Genomic DNA, 20,059 nt, shown 5'->3' on the forward strand with positions numbered 1-20,059 from the left:
GTGTTAAAATTGGTAAAATCCTTCATTTTTATGTGGTTAACATTCTGCAAGTCTTAGTCAAGACTTCAATTCCAGTCCAGAGCGTCCAAGAATGAAACCAATCCTAACTGGATCCTAACCTTCATTTCAGCAGCCAAATGGAAAACCTTCAGCTCTTTTCACTTTTTCAATCGTGGACATTTCTGATCTGTGCCCATTCGTCTGTGCCCTCGTCTCTACAGACTGTCCTTCTGCGCTACCTGTGCAGGTTACAGGGGGAGGTCTACCGTTTGATGCTTAAAATACAAACAATATTTTACGAATGTTTCTGGCACTCTTGATGAGGTTTGAATATAAATGAGTCGTCTTTCCCCTCCAGATCTTTCGCAGATACAAATGTAGAGCTTCTGATCTAATCATCTGCTCTGTTCTGGTCGAGCTACATGTTTGTTCAGGCATTGTGATGTTCGGGATGACTGTTCAAACATGGGCCACACTCAGTAACTCCATCTGCAAAAACATGCATGGAAAAGGTCTGTATTTGTAGTAGTTTCTCTTCATGTCTGGGCTCTTGACATTTGACACAACATTATTCTCGGAGTTTCAAAGCTGCAGTTCAAAGCAAACGTTCGTATTTGTACAGAATACTGAAAACGAGTCTCTTAAAAGGCTCCATCTGGTATCCTGTAACTGACAGGCCTGCAACAACCGAGGCTTTCCAGAAGCAGCAATATCCTCACCCAAACATACAAAAGCCTGGATTCCGTGGACTTTGTTTGTACATTCTCAGATAATCCTCGGACAGCCATCAGTTTGACCCATCCATGCTCCACCCACAAATCTGTTCTCTCATAGTAACTGCTGTAAAGTTGTACAGGCTTTACAGAATATGTAGAGGGAAATACCACTTAACCCAATGGAGACTGTAGCTTTAAACGTTAAGGTTAGCCCACTGTAGATGTTTTTAAATGTGCTTACCTTGCATTTCGCTCACGCTAAAGAACTGGGTTGATTTCAGCAAAAGTGGGACATCAGTGAATGAGCTTTGTGGTGTATTGCTACTGCATGATGATAATAAGTAACAGCTTTTGTTGTTTTATTGGTGTAGCTCTATCATTTTGAGCTTGGCATGATTTGGACTTGAGCATCTTCCAAAACATGTGAACTTCACTTCATCTGTCTTGAGTATTAGGATTATACAGCTCTGGAAGTAATGAAGAGACCACCCTACACCCTGCCCTATAACATTTTTTTCAGGTTTTACTATTTATAGGCAGTGTGTTTAGGGAAGTTAACATTTGTGTTGTATTTCATAAACCATGGACAACATTTCCCTTAAATTCTAAATAAAAATATTTGCTATTTAGCGCATTTACTTGCAGAAATGACAACTGCTCAAAACAACTGCTCAAATAATGCAAAGAAATCATTATAATAATTATAATGTAAAGAAATTACTATTCAAATTTAAACAACACAGTGCTAATATATGAACTTTGAGAGCATTCAGAAATCAATATGGTGAAATAAGCTTGACTGCCAATCACAGCTCTCATGTCTTGGCAGTCTTTCAAATTGCTGTTGGGACTTTATGCCATTCATAGTCTGCAAATTCAGCTAACTCAGCTTTGTTTGATGAAATGTCTGGAATAAAACAGCTGCCGTACACGTAGAGATGGTCCCTTAATTTTTTTAGAGCCTTATCTGGATAAGGTAAGGCCACCTAAAAGTGCATGCAGTGTAAGCTCACCTAAGAAGCATTTAAATGAAATTTAAAATAATTTGATCTCTCAAACAGAGGCACATTTGAGCCACGTTACAGCAGTGTAAACGCATCCATCCGTCCAAGATGCACTTGACAACCAGTCCAACCAAAACGCCAGTAATGATTGCTGTGCAGTGAGTGGATTTACTAATTCCATCCTACACAGACACGGATTTCAGTCTGTCCAACCAGAGACGCGTTCGACTGTCCAGTGTAAATGCATGTGGCTGAAATCTTATCAGGATATAATGTAGATACTAATGACATGAGGTGACCAAGTGTAAATGGAGTCTTCATTGACCTTATTAAATTCACCTTAATTGTTCCTAATCCTATCCATGGCATAAATTTGTAATTAAACTTAAAATGACCCAAAACCCAACCCTGACTTAAGCCTAGTCGTAAACTTGACATGGCCCAGACATCTGCAGATCGTATAGAGGCCAATCCAATTAATTGCATGTCAAGCTACAGTTGTGCTAAATGGTGGCTAATGTGTCGTTGTCATTTCCAACATTTCCAGTCTTGTTCGGTGACTAAAACTAAAAAGGTGACAACTGATATTTGCCTCCTCTAGTTACTCAAGTTTTCTCCCATCCTCCAAAAACACATATGGCTGGAGAACTGGCTGTGCTTAATTGTGTAGGTGTAAGTGTGTGAGGGAATGGCTGTGTGTGGTACCCCGTCCAGGAGGTATTCCTGTGTAGGCTCTGGGCCTTCCCCAGACCTGACCAAAAAGAAGCAGATAAGAAGATGGATGGATAAATAAATGGGATTGTTCCCTCCTACGGATGCTCCGGTTTCCTTTCACATCCCATAGCAAAAATACACATGGTAGGTGAACTGGCCATGCGAAATCAGCCCTAGGCGTGAGCGTTAGTGTTGTTGTTATGTGTGACACCCTAAGACGGACTGGCACCTTGACCAGAACGTACTCCTGCCTTGTGCTCAATGATTCCAGGGTCAGGACAGGCCTACCGCAACCCTGACCAGGAAGAAGTGGATAGGGTGATTTTGGATTTTAAGGATTTTTAAAGGATTTTTGAGGTGCTCCAGTTTTGTTCCACCAACCAAAAAAAACACACAGTAAGTGAACTGGCTATTCAAAACTGCCCCAAGATGTGAGCATGTTAGTGTTTGGATGTGTGGTATCCTGAGATGGACTGGTGCCTTGTGCAGGGGGCATTCCTGCCTTGCGGCCAGTAATTCCTGGGTCAGGGCAGGCCTACCGCAAGCCTGAACAGGAAGACCCAGGTGTATGGAGGGATAAATGGGATTTTTGTCTCCTCCAGGTGCTCTGGTTTCCATCCACCTTCCAAAAACACACATGGTAGGTGAACTAGCTATGCTAAATTGCCCCTAGGTGTGAGCATGTCAGTGTTTAGGTGTCTGCTACCCTGATTCTGGGGTGGCCTACTGCAACCTGGACCTACTGTAGAAGCAGACAGGAAATGGAAGGAATTTTTGGCAAAATTCTGTAAAGCTTATTCAACTCAAGAGCATATTTTCAGGGGTGGAGCACGGATAGGTCAACGGTTCCAGCACATCTTGATTGGGGCATTAAAGTTAGGATAAGTAGAAGCTCCTCGATTTTAATTTCTCTCCAAGCCCAAACATGATGTGTGGTGGTCGATGTTATCGACACGAATTTAGTCATGTAATTGACCTGCAACATGTCCACATTGCCCAATAAAAATGCTGATAGCTGTTCCTTGAACCCTGCATGTAAAATATGTTGATTGCATGCACACTGAAAGAGCGCTAACGCCCCAGAGTCACGCTGATAAGCCCTGCGCCCTGCCGCACTGCACAGCGTCAGAATAGAAAGCCGGCTTATTAAGACTTTCTTGGCTTTCAAGTGATATTTTGTTAATTTTATTACATAAATGGGACGAGAGTGAGAGCGAGATAAAGAGAACGGATGAAAAAGAGCCAGGAGAAGGGGGCGAGTGGGCTAGTCAAGTGGCGGCGGTATTGTGAGGATAGCGGCGCGGCTCAGGCGCCTTAAGTGGTCTCTATTCTGTGTGAGAGGCTGCCAGAGGGAACCCACTCCTCAGTCTAGCCAAGCCTTCCACGTTACTACCAGCATCCCACTCCTTCCTTCCTGCCATCACTAATTTAGTAATCACATGAAATTCAGAAGAGGGGCAATTTAATTCGCCATTTGCTCTGAGCAAGATTTAATGGTGGAATATTTCATCACACCAAGCATGCCACTTTAACTAGATTATCTTTCCCGCTTTCCTACGGGGCAGTATACAAAAGCAATTTGCTCGTGGCGTAAAACAAGAGACAAATTACTTACTAATCTAGGTCTTCAACCATTTAATGTCTCCCCTTAAAAAACGTCTTGCCAACCCCCTTTTCTTCACTGCTCCTGTCTGTCAAATGCCCTGCGAAAGCCTGTATGCATTTCAAGCCAAAAATTATTTTGCGCCTTTTGTGGGGGGATTCTTTCATTTCTGGCAATGTGTAAAACGATTACACGAAATCAAGTCAAGCTCCTTTTCCTTTCATTTAGCTTGAGTGGTGTAAACACGGTTTTCTCTGTCGAAATCAGGAGAAAATTCTGCGTATCGTGCTCGGGCTCAAAATCAGCATGGGCTGCGGAGCCCCTGTCTCGGCTGGAGGTGAGTCACCTCAGTGAGCGGTAAGGTGGTGATGAACGGCGCGTGAAAGCGGAATGACGGCTCAAATAATGGACAGATACCTCACAAGGAGCAACTGGGGGTGTGAGCCAGGACAGTGAAACAGAATCGAGAATATCTGTCAAACTGCTGTGCCTAAATCATTTCCTGTGTGGATCTTGCGAGGGCTGTGTCTGTAACCCCTAGAGGAGGGTAGTATCTAGTTACATTTCCTCAGTCCATCTAAGGGTATGATTCTTGCTTCTGGTGCGAGAGGTCAGGGGTTCAAATCCCAGACAAGCCCCCAAGTTTATTATTTTTTTTACAACCGGGTCTTTGGTCAGGCCATAACAGAAGATGAGAGACATTTAGAGTTCCTCTCCTTTGATGACCTGGAAGAACACTCTGTTCAGACCAACCCAGCCCTCTACTACTTCAGCTCAGTTAGCTTGCTGGCTTTATTATACTTTATAAAATGTACAAATCCTTGGGGAAAAGTAGGGGGGAGGGTTAGCTACCTCTGTTTTAGCTAGATTTTCTATTGTTTTTAGGATTAGTTAGTTATTTTTTATGCTTTCTGGCCTATGCTCGCCTCTGAATCCATATTTTCTCACTAATAAACAAGGCCTACATACTACTTCATACAATTACACAGAATCCAGGTCTGGCATAGGGTCTGGGGAGCCATAACACTCTCGTTTTGTGTTAAGACCTGACCTTAAGACCCTAGACCGGGTCGTAACAGTACTCAAGCAGCATTGTTGACTGATTTGTACTTATCTGAGTTTATATATATATATATATATATATATATATATATATATATATATATATATATATATATATAAAACATTAAACCACTTTAACTTTTAATATATAGCCACTAATTCCTCTCTGTGTGTTTAATTTCACTTAAGTTACACGGGTGGCATCATCTGGCCTGCTTTGTGATTCTTGACACCATTATCTTGAAATATATCATGTTCAAAAAAATAAAGTCGAATGCACTTCAGCTCCTGTTGCAGCTCAAGGCGTCACTCAGTACTGAAGTACAACACTGTGCTTTAATATGGGCTTAGGCCACCCTGCCCACATGAGGCTACCCCTAATGTACTTATAAACTCGTAAACAGTGGTCGGTGTGGTGCAACAGATAACACCACTACCTGCCAGTAAGCTACCACACCATGTGGAAGACTGGGGTTCGATTCCCAGTCTGGGTGACTATGCTGCGCTAGGCAAGACCCCTAACACTACATTGGCCCACTTCTGTAATACGAGTAACCTTGTAAGTCGCTCTGGATAAGAGTGTCAGCTAAATGCCAAAAATGAAATGAAATGAAATGAAATAAAAAACAAACAAGAGCAAAGCAAAGAGCAAAGTAGCCACTCATATATGTATATGAAGTAATTTCTGCAAGTCTACATTACTAGATAAATAATAGTGATTTTCAACAGAACTTCATACAGTTTGTTGACTGAAATGCAGTTAATAAAACGCAGTGAAATGCAGTTAATATCGTGGTTGTTGTGGCGTAACAGATAACACCACTACCTGCCAGTTATAACTCCATGTGGGAGACTGGGGTTCGATTCCTGGTCTGGGTGACTATGCTGCACTACACCAGACCCCTAACACTGCATTGGCCCACCTCTGTAATACGAGTAACCTTGTAAATCGCTCTGGATAAGAGTGTCAGCTAAATGCCAAAAATGTAAACAGCTCTATGGTCATTCTCAATGTCCTGTTGTTACCTGGGCAGTTTGGTACAGCACCAGCCTGGATCATCATCCCTGCCTCTGACTGCAAACAAGAATAAAAACAAACAGCAATGAGAAGACCTGGCATTTTATAGCCTAGCAAATGTCGCCCCCTGGAGGTTGCAGCAGGAAGTAGCTAGCTACCTTTGAGGGCTTGTATCCGAACAGCATAACAACTGCAATTTTAAGATCTTCTCTGGACAGGTAACCTTTCTTCTCAGCGTCACACTGATCGAAAACCTCAGGGGAAAACAAAAAAACAAGATAAACAAGTAAACAAGATGCAGAGCCATAACTCAAAGATGTCTTTTGATAGGCACTTATTTTTTTTTTTTATATTATTATCAAAAAGGGATTCGTGATTATATCAATTTGCCATCAATCTCGGTCCATCGTGATCTTTGTTTCGGAATCCTGTGATCATATATATATATAATATCACAGTGTAAACATACGCTATGTTAAGTGAATGAATGGAGAGGCTTCAGGGCGCTCCTCAGAGCCCGGATAGCTCAGTCGGTAGAGCATCAGACTTTTAATCTGAGGGTCCAGGGTTCAAGTCCCTGTTCGGGCGATAGCTTTTTTTTTTTTTATTTTGCTTTTGTTTTACTGATCGATCAATAATCGAACAGTTATGGATGATTTTAGGGGGCTAACATAGCGGACTTAACGGTACGGTCCACACTTGCAAGCACGTGTGGACCAGGGTGTGCGATTGCGCAATCTGGCTGACACTACAGTCCTCCTCCTACTCCTCCTCCTCCTCCTCCTCCTCTTCTTCCTCCTCTTCCTCTTCAATAACAAGCTCGAGTTCTCCCCTTGTTAAAACACAGGTGTAGCAGATAATAAACCAGCATTTATCTTAAACATTTATATTTAATAGAGTAAACTCCAGCCTTGGCTGTCTAGCTATCTGGTTTGCTTAGGTTCCCCCATCACTGCAGCACATGTAGCTGGTACCAGCTATTTCCACACTCACATGTTAGTAAAGAGGGTCATTTCTAAGGTCATACTGCCTAAATATCCTAGGCTACCCACTTTTATATGTTTTTAAGCGACATTTGGATGGACTGCTAATGTTACTTTCTAAAGTTAACCATTTAGAGCTATAGCTATAGCTATAGGCTTCAGCTCCTGTGCTGACAGGTGCTGGATATATATATATAGATATATATGCAGCTATATAGCATTAAATTATCCTAGTTTACCTTTACTTCAGCATGGATGTGGCTATTCTAACGTTTCTTTTATATATTACTATATTTTTTATATGATCAACATCCTATATGTATATTTTAGCAACATAACACTCACCAGAAATACATTAAAGTGTATTTTCTCAACAGAAATCTTAATTAAATTGCTTATAGTGAGAAAATCACCCAAAAGCTAAGTGCTAGCTACATAGCTAGCTAGCTAGCTACATGTGTTTGGACGCCTTACCAACACAAACCGTTTCTTCTCCATATCGGTTATCTGTCTGTCAGTCCTACAAAAGACGCCACTGATTAAAGACATTTGATTTTATTTAGCTATAATTAATTAATCTCTAAACCAAGCCTCCACCGTAATCGCCAGGGTTTAACGCGATGCAGCTCTGTGTACGTTAGGGCTTGTCGCCCAGCAACAGACCGGTCTCTATTCCATAATAAAAGTCCACAAACTGCACAACTTTTACAGCGTTCGTCAATAAATAACTTAAATAATAATAAAAAAATACAAATAATAATAAAATAATAAACTGATAATAAAAAATACTTTCCTACATAGTTCATACATAGCTACCTCACCTCAAATACGGATCCGCTAAAGTATCAAGGTAGAAAAATAGCTAACCAGCAAATATTTAGAGCTTAAATCTACTCCCGCTAGCTATTTAATAAACGTTAAACCGAATTTAACAATTTATTATTTTTTATTTAATAAACCTCTCAATATTTCTATAATATTTTATAAAGGGTGTTTTAGTTACTGTGGGGATGATGTATTAAATGTCGCTATTGCAATGATGGAATTCGTAATTAAATCGAGGGAACGACTTATTAAATCGCTTATTTTTAAATAAATAAATAAATAAACGTTTTAAGTCTCTAAATATGATATTTTTACCTGATACGAACGCGCTAAGAGGGACTTTTAAGGACTTAAAAGGACTTTTATTTTGAAGAATTCAGTGTCCAGCGTGTTGATTTCCGTATAAACAGAAGGAAAAGCTGCAGTGGTGTTCAAAACATCGCTAAATAAATGATACAGAAGTTTTTATCAGACAAAATCAGTCCAACTTTAGATTTAGTAACAGTGCAGCGACTTCAGAGACTACAGGTTTTGAGATTTGATTAGCTGGGAATAACCATAAACCTGCAGAAGCCCGCCTGAGTAAGTCAGTGTTGTTGACTCGTGGCTCTGGACGTGTTTCCTGAATAGGAAAATGACTTGATTATTATTAATGACTACATGAGTTTATACTTATTTGAATGACTTCATATGGGTATATGAGTGTGCTAACGTTGTGTATATGTTGTTGTTTTTTTTTAAGCCAGTTAGCCATTGGGACTGCTGCTGAGGAAGAGACTTACTGTAGCCTGATGTCTTCCTCACCACGTGTAGTGTGTTTTCCTACACAATGAAGGGATCAGCTGCACTGATTTTATGTAGGATGCATAGCTGGCAGTTATTATATCCTATTTAAGGTCAATTTCATTTCAATTATCTAAATTTGTAATTTATGCATAATGTGAAAATCCTGAAATTGACTGCAGACATGCAAGGGTTCTCCAAAATCTCACTAAGAGCACTTATTAAAATGTCTGTGATTGCATTTATGAAATATCCCTGCACTGTGCACTGTTTATGTTGTTGTTTACATTGTATTAGGGATGCACTGCCGATACTAGGATTGGATATCGGTCCTGATACTAACAAAATGAGCTGGATCGGGCATCGGATAATAAGTCTGATCCAAAGGATCAATCCGTTCACGGAGCCCGATTCTTGCACCACCGGTATTCTAGGCTTTAGAACCCGGGATCAGAGTAACCCTCAGACATCATACACACATCATAGCAAACAGCAAGGCTCTCCCTATCTCCCCTCGACCTGTCTTCAGCCATCAGCGAGTAATCCAGCTCATCCTCTATGTATGGAAAACCGAGAAGGGAGGAGCTGCTAGCTCCTCTTTAGTCTCACAGACTTCGTATTTCAGAGCCCAGACGACACTGTGAGCCGAGGTCCAGCACAGTTATTAATTTTAGTGGCCGATAAACAGAAATTGGGTTCATTTATATCCCTGTTCATTTGTTATAGTTTGTTTTACAAAGTTGGTAAAGTAATGATTTTAATTTTAATGATTTCAATCCTGATGCCTTATGTCTGTCCCAGACGGTCAGGTATATGGTTTATTAATTCAACCATGGTATCGGATCGGTATCAGCCGATACGCAAAGTTCATGTATCTGTATTTCTATTGGATCGGTGCAGTCCTTTGCAGAAGAAGAAAAAACAAAAACTGAGCTTTTAATTAAAGTAATTTTGGAAAGTTTCTATTGGTCCATTTATCATGCAATTTTGATACAGCTGTAAAACAACTGTCAGATTCACTGTATGCCAGAAGGGAAAACAGCAACAATTGAGATATGAGTTTTTTACAGGACAGAGACAACATATGTAGGTATCACATATCACTGACTGAGTCTGGCAGTACTTTAGCCTATTCACACTAGCTAGGCATACTCTCTGAGTTACTCCAGTTAAGGGTTACTACTAAATGTCATAAATGTAATTGTAAATTAAGTAACCCACCACTTAGCAACCAGTTAACCATGTGAGTGTGGTAATTACTTGGTAATCAATCAATCAATCAAATCAATTTATCATTTGAAATAAGAAGACTGAGTGAAATGGAAGGTTAAAGGTAATTCATATATATGATCGCACAGAAGGAAAATATGTAATAGTAGAAATAATAATACGAGATAATAAAATAATTCTCAATAAAAATGTAACAAGTATCAATCTAAAAACAGTAACGAAAACATATTAAAGTCAAATAAAAGATAACTAAGATCAAAGGTCAATAAACTAATATATAAACCACGAGGAGGCAAAAAGACGAGTTTCAGCCATAGACGGACGCACGAATCAGAGCGAGAGGCAGAGACGAGTATCTCGACCCATCTTCACAGCCTCGTAATCTGGCAATTGAGACACACTACAAATTCAGGAAAAGCTTGAGCCGTATTCCTGCGCTGTACTGTCACAAAAATATTCATAGAAAGAACGACAAACATTGAATTTGATGCACCGATGCGTTCGTAGACTGCAGTGGGTTAATCGGCAAATGGCCGACATTCTTAAAACTGTGTTGAAATCACTAAAGATTGTTTATTTACAGCATTATGTCTGATTCTGTGCATTGCTTTATATTCCACATTAATATTAACATAAACAGCTATAGACCTTCTAGGTAGAGCTGGGCAGTATTACAATATTTGCTATAAATGTTGTTATCGTGACACACAGTATGCTTTTCTAAGCATATTGAGGATATGGTCAGTGCTTAAAGAGCACTAATAACCTGCACGCTTCATTACAAACAGTGTAATTAGACTGGTTTAACTGGATGACGTGCAGCAGATTTTGAATAACAACCACTGTGCTAAATATGGGAGAGAGTTTGGATGGTAGTTTTCAAAAATCTGTTGCATTTTGTCTGCGATCACGTCTATCGTGATGCATGTCGTGAAAAAATAAATCGTCTTTAAATATCGTGATACAGTATTTTTGTCGTATCGCCCAGCTTTACTTCTATGCTGCACTAACATGTGGGTTCTAAAATACTGGACCATTCTTCTTTCTTTCTTGGAGTTTGGCTGTTCTACTTCCTCCTAAAGCTCATCCTGTCTTCATAAGATCACTCTCTGTAATGTTTCACGCTGGACTGTGGAAGGAAGCTGATGATGATAATGACTGGACAGTGTACATGGTCCAGATCCAACAGCCTTGTTCTTTGGCCTTTACAAAACCAAGCATTTTGGTCATTTTTGAGGTCATCACTTAGTTTGACTTCCTGAGTTTCCATTAAATAATTAGCAGCTCAGTATTTCTGTGGCCAGTGTTAAAGTGTTCCTCACTTTATGGCTTTTGCAGAACTTTGTTGAGAGGTTTTGAGTTCCAGACCACTTTTATGTTCGACACACACTGCTTATTGACATGCCAGCTGCTATGACTCACCATGTCGCTGTCTTTGTAATTGTGATTTAGTCCCTTCAAGTTTAAAACCCACTGTTGTTATCTTGTCCACCCACTGTGGTTTTGTGTTGCTGAATGTTGAGACAAAGTTTCTATAGAAGTACCTTATTTTGAGCCGCGTAATGACTGCTTCTGCTTGTTTCCACAGCAGAACAGAATGTCCCAGGAGAGTCAACACGGCAAGTGGACCCTGTCTGACAGTGACGATGATGACAACATAGTGCCTCCAACACCTCCAAAGAAGCCAAACCTCAAGCCTGGCCCAGAGCGCAAAGCCACAGCAGCTACCCCTGTTTTAAAGCCGAAACCCCCAAAAGCCAAACCTGAGCCCGTTCCAGAACACAATGTGAAACCTGAGCCACCAATTAAGACTGAAAAGGTATCTGCCCCCCCTATGGGTTCTGAGGCCCGGCAAGCAGCGCACCTTAGACAGAGTAATCCAGTGAAATATGAAAACAGTTCTTCACCAGCTGTTAAGAGGAAGCGGGAAACTGACGAGGGAGGCTGGGATCTCTCAAGCAGTGATGATGATGAAGCTGCTTCTTCTGCCCCTAAAATAAAACCTAAACAGCCAAGCTCAAGAAGTCCAGCGAGGAAGAAGGCTGAGGACAAGCGGCCGCCGAGCCCCCACGGCGCTTCGTATTATAAAGAGGAGCCGAGCGATTTCTTTGAGGCTAACTTATCTGCTATGAATGGCACATACCGCTTTTACTTAAACAAAGTCTCTGGTATAGAAAAGAGGTTCAACACTGGAGCTTTGCACATCAAAGGTAACAGTATTAGAAAGTCGGTCTGTCGGGGTGGTTTTCTCACAGGAATGTAAAATTCCTTTCAACGTACTTAATATAATTAAAAAAAATGAATGTAATTTCTTTCCTTCCTCTGTCATATCAGATATACTCTCCCCCATGTTTGGCACATTGAAGGAGTCCGTCCAGGTAAGCTAATCGTGCTTTCCAGACGGAGTTGGTTTAGAAATGCCGCCTTTTTTCCCTCTGGCTCATCACCTCTGTTTTCACAGTTCAACTACTGCTTCGATATTCCCTGGATGGTGAAACAGTATCCTCCAGAATTCAGGTAACAAGCCATCATTACATCATATTTATATATATATACTGTATGTCCAAATATTTGTGGACACCCCTTCTAAGGAATGCATTTAGCTGCCTTAAGTTGCACACACACAGCTTGTCTAGTCACTGTAGAGAAGTACTGCCAATAGAATAGGGCTCTCTGGAGCAGATACACATGAACCTATTGGCACCATGCTGCCTAATGCCAGGCATGGGCTAGAGGAGTATAAAGCCCCCCAGCATTGAGGAGCTGTGGAGCAGTGGAAGAACTGTGTTCTCTGGAATGATGGGTGGGGCTCCATCCAATACTTTTGGGATGAGTTGGGGATGAAGTGAGGTGGTGATCATCCAACATCCTGACCTCACTAACACTTTTGCTGCTAAATGCAATCAAATCCTCACAGCAGTGCTCTTTGAAAATCTAGTAGAAGGCCTTCTTCCTTGGGCAGTAGAGACAGGTACTCGAACAAAAGCAGGATACACTCATTTTAATACCCTTGAAGTCTGAAGAAACATTGAACAAGCAGGCGTCCCAATACTTTTGTTCATATAGTGATTTTTAATATGTTTAATTTTTTTTATTGTTTGTTATATTTCGTATATCTTGTCTCTCACTGAATGTTTCTGTTTATCAGTTACTTCCAATGGATTAAACATATTAATGTGAGCTTTATAACTAGTATTAATGAATTATTGTGTATATATATATATATGTGTATATATATATATATATATATATATATATATATATATATATATAAATATAATCATAAATGTAAATTATATATATATATATATATATATATATATAAAAGCTTCCTGAAACCTGCCTAGACCAGGGTTAGGGCTAGGTGATATGCTAAAAAATATTATGTCACAGTATTTAAAGACACCTTTTTAATACACAATATTTTTACACGTGATATTTCGCTGATAAGCAGCCAAACTACACCAGTAGTGGCAGTAGGGGTGGACAATATGACGATATTTTATCATATTGTGATACACAATATGCCTTTATAAGCATATCGAGGATGCCATTGGTGCTTAAAGAACACTGCTCAACTGTACGTTTCAATACACTGTAATTCGGTTAAATTGGATGAAGTGTATTAAAATTTCTAATAAAATCACTGTCCTCAGTATGGGAGAGTATTTAAACACTGCAGACGGGTTTCAGTGCAACATCATCACAGAGATGCGTGAGCAAGCAGGGGGCAGAAAGCAGCACTCTTCACACTAGAGAGCAAAAATGATAAGGCGTGTACTGTACAGGAATTTCTGTATTCTTTCTGTTTGTTTCAGGGACAAGCCTGTGATTATCGTCCATGGGGAGAAGCGAGAGTCGAAGGCTCGATTAATCCAACAGGCACAGCCATACAGCCACATTCGCTTCTGTCAGGTACTGGCATTTACCTGCTTGTGTATTTTCTTGCGGACATCACACACGCTTTGGCTGTACATTACTGCAATAGCACTCTGACATGTGTAATGATCCCTCTCACCACTGGGGGGTAGTATACAGCTTTAATTGGGTCATAATGCTTGTCAGTGATCAATCTAGTAAAGGTTGATATACAGTATGTGCCTGTAGAATGCATACCTGACTGAATGCATTTTTGCTTTGTGTGCATTATCACTAGGCCAAGTTAGATATCGCCTTTGGCACTCATCACACGTAAGTACCCCATTTTCTCCATTTCCCCCTTCCTCTTATGGCAAGACTTTATAAAGAGTTTAAATGAGCTTTGGGGTCTCAGATTTGTATCAAACTCTGACATACTTCAGCCTATAAGCTCCTATAACCTACAACCTATAGCTCTCCGTCATCAGAATGGGAGTGTTTTCTGTGGACGATTTTGGTAGGCTTTTGCCTGTAATGTGTATGAGGTACATGGTTCAGCCCTTACATATTATTTACTGCGCAAAGGTGCTCAAAAAACAGAATTCTTGTTAATCCATATTTTTAAGCAAGATTGCACTTCATCCAGCAGTGTCTAGTAGAATTTCTCATAAAGTGCATAGAGCTTGTGGGGATACATTGGGAAATATATGGAAAGGAAAATCTAACCACAGTGGATGGTTTGTGGACAGCAGTGAAGAATGTGTGGGAAGCTGTTCTTTGTAATCACTTTAAAAGACTTCAGGAAAGTATGTCATAGTGGTCTCAGGTTATTTTCCAGACTTCATGAGCTTCAACATGCTGATAAACGCAGCACTGTTCAACAGATTGCTCAGAGGTTGCTCTTTTTTTGTTTTGGCACATTCAAAATGAAGGCAAAATAAGAAATATATGTGAAATACACAATTTAACTCATATTTCTGCATTGACTTCTAATAAAATGGTCTGATCGTTTTCTAAGTCTCAGTTATAGACAAGCACAGTCTAACTAAAATAATAACACACCAACACACTATACAGTTCATGTGTTTTATTGAGCAAATTAAGCAAACCTCTATGGAGCATGCCATAAAAAGTAAGTGGACACTTGAATTTAATAACGTGTATACGTCCACCAAATAAGCTTTGCACAACAGTGAGGAGGAATTGTAGACCATTTCTCCCAGCAAATCTCCCATCAATATTTTTGGGATGCCACAGCATCTCAGTAAGGGTTAAGGTCAGGACATTTCACGATACCATCTCCTTAATTGAAACACCTTTTGCCAATTAGCTCTTGAAGAAGTTGTTAAAGTGTAGATCCACCCTCATTGTCAGCGGATCTCAAGCCTGTTGCACGTTACAGAGTCAATTGTAAGCATGTTGAGACGGGACTTAGCGAGGCATACAACTGAATTTTCTACCACTTGGGTGCGCACTTGCCAGGTTGGGTACTGTAAAATTGTCTTTTTTGGCATTATATTTACATTTACGGCATTTAGCAGACAGTCTTATCCAGAGCGACTTACAAAAGTGCTTTGCTATTTACCCAAGAAAGACCATAGCTGGTTAGAATAGACTAATAGTTCAAAGATACCTCTAAGCTTTAGACATTACTAAGCACAAGTCAATAAGGTGACCATAGTACTCTATTCGCTATTCGTCCAAGTATTCTCTGAAGAGGTGGGTCTTCAGTCTGGGTTTGAAGACAGCGAGCGACTCGGCCGTTTGGACACCCAGGGGCAGCTCGTTCCACCACTTAGGTGCAGGACAGAGAAAAGCCTGGATGCTTGTCTTTCACGGATTTTGAGGGATGGCGGGTCGAGCCGAGTCGTACTTGAAGCTCTAAGGGCTCTCGGTGCGGATCGGCTTTTGACCATTGCCATCAAGTACGGAGGGGCTGGTCCTTTCTGGGCTTTGTAGGCTAGCATCAGCATTATATGGTGATTGTTGGACAGATAATGTGTTTTGCACAAATGCTACGAGGAGTAGTAGGTGTGTAAAAATGTTTATGGAAATAATAAAATGCATTTAGTTTAATTACACTTTAACACTGAGGCTCACTTACTTTTTCTAGCCTGCACTGTGATTGTGTACTTAATGTGCTCAGTTTAATTTGACCGTGTAATTGTGTGTACTTGCTACATTCGAACCACGTTTTATCAGCCATCAATGCAGAAATCCAGGTGTTTCCAAAAGGGTCACTTGCCTTTTTCTTGCGACTGTAGTTTCTAGGTGTTTATCAGCATTGTAATGCAGCTCCTCTGTCCTCAAATATAATCTCACGCTGCTTTTTCACATGGTCCTAGTTTTTTAAATTATCCAAACAAACCGCTGTAGTGGAGTTTTTCTCTTAATAAATTTCCCATCACTGTGCTACATGGTCTCAGTGGGTTTTAAATCGTGCCTACATTTCACTTAATGAACTGTGCGGTGTCTCGCATTGCCTTGTGGGAATAGCAGTAATTTGTTGTGCTTTTCTTTCTTTAAGCGAACAAACACTTCAGAAACAGCTGCTAAACACCAGGGTATTAACCGTGGACGTGAGCAGTTTAGTGTACGCTACCATTCAAAAGTTTTAGAACACCCCCTTTTTTTAAATGCTTTTATGCTTTACCACCTTTGCAACTGCCACTCCACCTGCACTCAAAATGCAGCTTAAGGGGTTCTCTTTACAGCTGAAACTGTAAGAGACTTAGTCCAGTGTTAAGCTGACAAGGTGTTGTCATGTGAGCCGCCTATCACTCAAGCTGTTGACTCTCAGAAACATCATCTGTCTTCTGATGCTGTTGTAGATGCTGCTGACCTATTCTTATACCAGACCTCTTCAGTTTCCTCCAGTTTCCAAGAGTCTTCTGATGGTGTAGGAAACTGTCCTCACCACACTCTGGCTTTTTTGTAATTTCTCTAATGTCGTCTAAATTCTGTAGTAACAGCCTGTTAAACACTGCTCTTATACAGACAAAGGCTTTGTAAGTAATCAGCAAATGTTTGGAGATCACAGGGGTTTGCGTCAGTTTTCAACCCCCAATTGGCTTTCATTGATACAGACCAGCTGCCTGTAAAGGTAACAATAAAAACACCTTTTTAATCATTTGAGTTTACTGGACTTTGTATCATTTACAGGTTATTTACTGGACCTGAACTGCTTAAATGTCAAAAACAACTGGACAGTATGTTAATATATTCCTAATATATTGACCCTAATGCAGGGTTAAACCGTCTCTATTCTCAGAGCAGCTTCAGTCGTTCCTGGGCTGTTATTTATTCACCAAGGTTCAGTCAAGTCCATCTCATTCACTCAGTCAGGAGATTCTCTGAAATGCTATTTATATTCCTCCACATTGCTGCGCGAGATTCGAATTGATTTGCAGTGCTTTTTAAATGTGCAAGTTGTTACATTTTCAGTTTCGCATTATATCAGCACCTGGCATCCCAGATTACAGTGAGCATCACAAAATCTACTTCTCAAAAACATCAGGAGAGTGTTTAACCTCTGCCTTCCATGCCGGGGTCCGGCTGAACAGCCGCTCGGCAGTTTCAATGAGTTTGAAGTACTTGTTAAGCATGGACAGCGTTGAATATTAATGCCCTATGTTCCTAGTTTACCCGTGGAAGGCTCAACATGTTTTATTCAGGGACAGGGAGCAGGAGCAGGCATTGGAGGATTGAGCAGGTCTTACTCCCTCCTCCGTGAGCTCCTATTGCCTGCCTCTTAATCAAGTAAATAAAACATTAATGCCATGATCTCTCTCTCACACACCTGCGCCAGGCTGCCGAGTTCGAGTCTCTTTTCAGATGGATTATACCTGTGCTGCGCCGGCGGATGGAGACAGATTTATTAATCACAAGAAACAAGTTGAAAATAGAAGAGCCCTAAAACAATATATATGGGTATTTTAAATCAACTTAAATGAGTTTTCCTGTAATAATGTCCTAATTTGATCTTTACTTGTTGTCATGACAACATGATCACAAATAATAGCAAATGATAATTAACGTCATTACAAAACTGAGCAAATACAGTGTGCACCATTGTTAGTGTCAGTTGTCACAATGTTGTTGATAATGACACACACTACATGTCCATATATTTGTGGACACCCCTTGTAATGAATGTAATGAATGCGTTTAGCTACTTTAAGTTGCACCCATCACCGTCGCAGATGTGCAAATGCACACTTATGCACATCTTGTCTAGTCCCTGTTGAAAAGTATTTTCAAAATTTTGATACTCTTGATTTCAGTAGAAACAATAAATGAGCAGGTGTCCCAATACTTTTGTCCACATAGTGTATCTTAAGATCCCTATGGAACAGAATATTAAAGCAGCATTATGCAACAATTAGTACTTTTTGCTTCTGGGCTCCCCCTACAGTTGGGCAGTGTAATTTACTTTTACACCACTGCAGTAAATACAAATTTCGCTCTGAGCGCCCCCTCGTGGACAGCTGTGCACATAGTTGTTGACAGTAGGTACAGTAGCTTTAAATAACAGTACTGAATAATAATAAATATTTGAATTTGATGGCTTTTAGAGCTCCTTTTATTTTAGAAAACCACTTTATTACGCTGCATATTGTCCTTGTATCATTTCATGTGATAAAAAAGTGCCACTAATCATAGTTTTTCGGCCTGATTCTTTTCCCTCTAGGCGCTTCTAGTCTGAATCACTTGTTCTACTTTCAGGAAAATGATGCTTTTGTGGTACGAGGAGGGATTCAGAGTCGTCATTCTGACATCAAACATGATCCAGGCTGACTGGTACCAGAAGACCCAAGGGTAAGACCGGCCATCATCTCTAGTGCATGTACTCTTTTATTAAACGCTTATATTATAAAGTGGTAATAGGAATTCATTAGAAATGTGCTCTGTCACATTTGATGATGCAAGTGGGGTTTTTTTGTTGTTGTTATTATGATCTCTTTGAAGTGTTTTGTTCTCAGATTGCATAAAAAGGCACTTCTTTTCGTATCTGGCGGCTCTGCGTTTGGCGGCCCTAAACATTTTTGGTCAGTTGCCATGACAACGCGACGAGCAGATGCTTTCAGGAAATTGAAATGAAGCTGATTTATTCCAAATAGGTTTTAATAGAGGAGGACAGAGCTCTGAATCCGAATAAATCAATAATTCTGTCAGAATAAATCAATCACACTTTTTCAAAAGTCTGCCGATGTTTATTATTTGGCAGTTAAAGGCAATCCAGGCAACTGAGAACTTTGTTGGGTGAGTACTTTTAAAGCTTTTGGTGCTGGAAAGCATAGTAGTCAGCTTTATAGCGTGCGCTAGTGCATTAAAAAAGATCACCAGAGCTTCCGAGCAGCCTCAGTACTGACTGGGGCTGTATAGTGTACTGTGCCTTTGAGTCTTTTGATGGGTCTGAGAAATGGGTGTGTGTCTATGGATGCCCTCAGATCTGTTTTGTCGAATTGCGAACACAATATATCATCTTGTCCATATTGTGTGGCTGGAGCACTAATGGCTAACCTACATAGAAGGCTATTTTGGATTTGCCCTCTTGGCAGACAGTGGTCAGTTGAAAGAAGCTGGATAATGTGTTTTGTTTCTTGTGTCAGTGTGTCTCTCAGAGAGCTGTGGAAGGTTATACAGGGGGTCAACAACACACATTTTTGTCTAATACAGAGCCATAACACAAATGTTTATTAAATTAAGAGGTTTAGGGTCAATTAATTTATATTATTGTTCAAATGGTCATTAAATTACATTAATTTTATAATATGTAGAAGCATAACTGCATAAATAAAAGAAATATTAGTATACTAGACATATACGAGGCATAACCAAACATATTATCTGTGTATATTTAATATACACAGACTTGCCCAGTACACTGTAAAAAGGATAGGTACTATCCTAGTAGTAGAGTAGGTATCTCTGAAAATCAGAATGATAAAGCTGCTGATTTAAATAAAGCTGCTCAGTAAATCACTGATATTAGAATAAACACTAATAATAACACTCCTACAGAAAGTGGTGGTGGTTCTCCATCACTGTGTTCATCATTAGAACATCTCCAAAGTTCTCCTCTCTCATGGAGTCTAGTATTATTTAGAGTTCTCCTCAGATCAACACCTAGTTTGGTGGTAAATCAGGGCTTAATGATGGTAAATCAGGTGAGCTGCTGCTGCTGCTGCTGTTGATGGAATTAAACACATCCACACATCGTGTTAGATGGACTAGGGGGGCGTCCAGGAGAAACCTGGAAC

At 40.2% G+C, this 20,059-nt stretch overlaps 2 protein-coding genes and 1 non-coding gene across 4 annotated transcripts in view; 2 read left to right on the plus strand and 1 right to left on the minus strand.

Moving 5' to 3' along the window:
• The window catches only part of efcab11 (EF-hand calcium binding domain 11), an 86,360-nt gene extending 78,637 nt beyond the window's left edge, over positions 1 to 7,723 (minus strand). The window contains exons 1-3 of the mRNA XM_072690260.1: positions 7,575 to 7,723; positions 6,276 to 6,371; positions 6,126 to 6,174 (exon numbers count right to left, since the gene is read on the minus strand). Of these exons, the coding sequence (XP_072546361.1) occupies positions 6,126 to 6,174; positions 6,276 to 6,371; positions 7,575 to 7,649 (220 nt within the window). The 5' untranslated portion in view covers positions 7,650 to 7,723. The remainder of the gene's footprint in view (positions 1 to 6,125; positions 6,175 to 6,275; positions 6,372 to 7,574) is intronic.
• Positions 6,633 to 6,705, plus strand: trnak-uuu (transfer RNA lysine (anticodon UUU)). Its single transcript has one exon. It is a non-coding gene; the product is annotated as a tRNA-Lys (tRNA).
• A 603-nt stretch (positions 7,724 to 8,326) lies between the features above and the next one.
• tdp1 (tyrosyl-DNA phosphodiesterase 1) overlaps positions 8,327 to 20,059 on the plus strand; it is a 50,614-nt gene continuing 38,881 nt past the window's right edge. Inside the window, exons 1-8 of one of the 2 annotated variants that reach the window (XM_072690263.1) lie at positions 8,327 to 8,507; positions 8,672 to 8,821; positions 11,530 to 12,148; positions 12,273 to 12,316; positions 12,400 to 12,455; positions 13,757 to 13,853; positions 14,095 to 14,129; positions 18,522 to 18,614. In XM_072690263.1, coding sequence (XP_072546364.1) covers positions 11,536 to 12,148; positions 12,273 to 12,316; positions 12,400 to 12,455; positions 13,757 to 13,853; positions 14,095 to 14,129; positions 18,522 to 18,614 — 938 coding nt within the window. In that variant the 5' untranslated portion in view covers positions 8,327 to 8,507; positions 8,672 to 8,821; positions 11,530 to 11,535. Of the gene's footprint in view, positions 8,508 to 8,671; positions 8,822 to 11,526; positions 12,149 to 12,272; positions 12,317 to 12,399; positions 12,456 to 13,756; positions 13,854 to 14,094; positions 14,130 to 18,521; positions 18,615 to 20,059 lie in introns of both variants that reach the window. The other variant, XM_072690262.1, reaches the window with a different exon arrangement.

This window comes from Salminus brasiliensis, chromosome 10 (genome assembly GCF_030463535.1).
Source record: "Salminus brasiliensis chromosome 10, fSalBra1.hap2, whole genome shotgun sequence".
NCBI classification, from domain to species: Eukaryota; Metazoa; Chordata; class Actinopteri; order Characiformes; family Bryconidae; genus Salminus; species Salminus brasiliensis.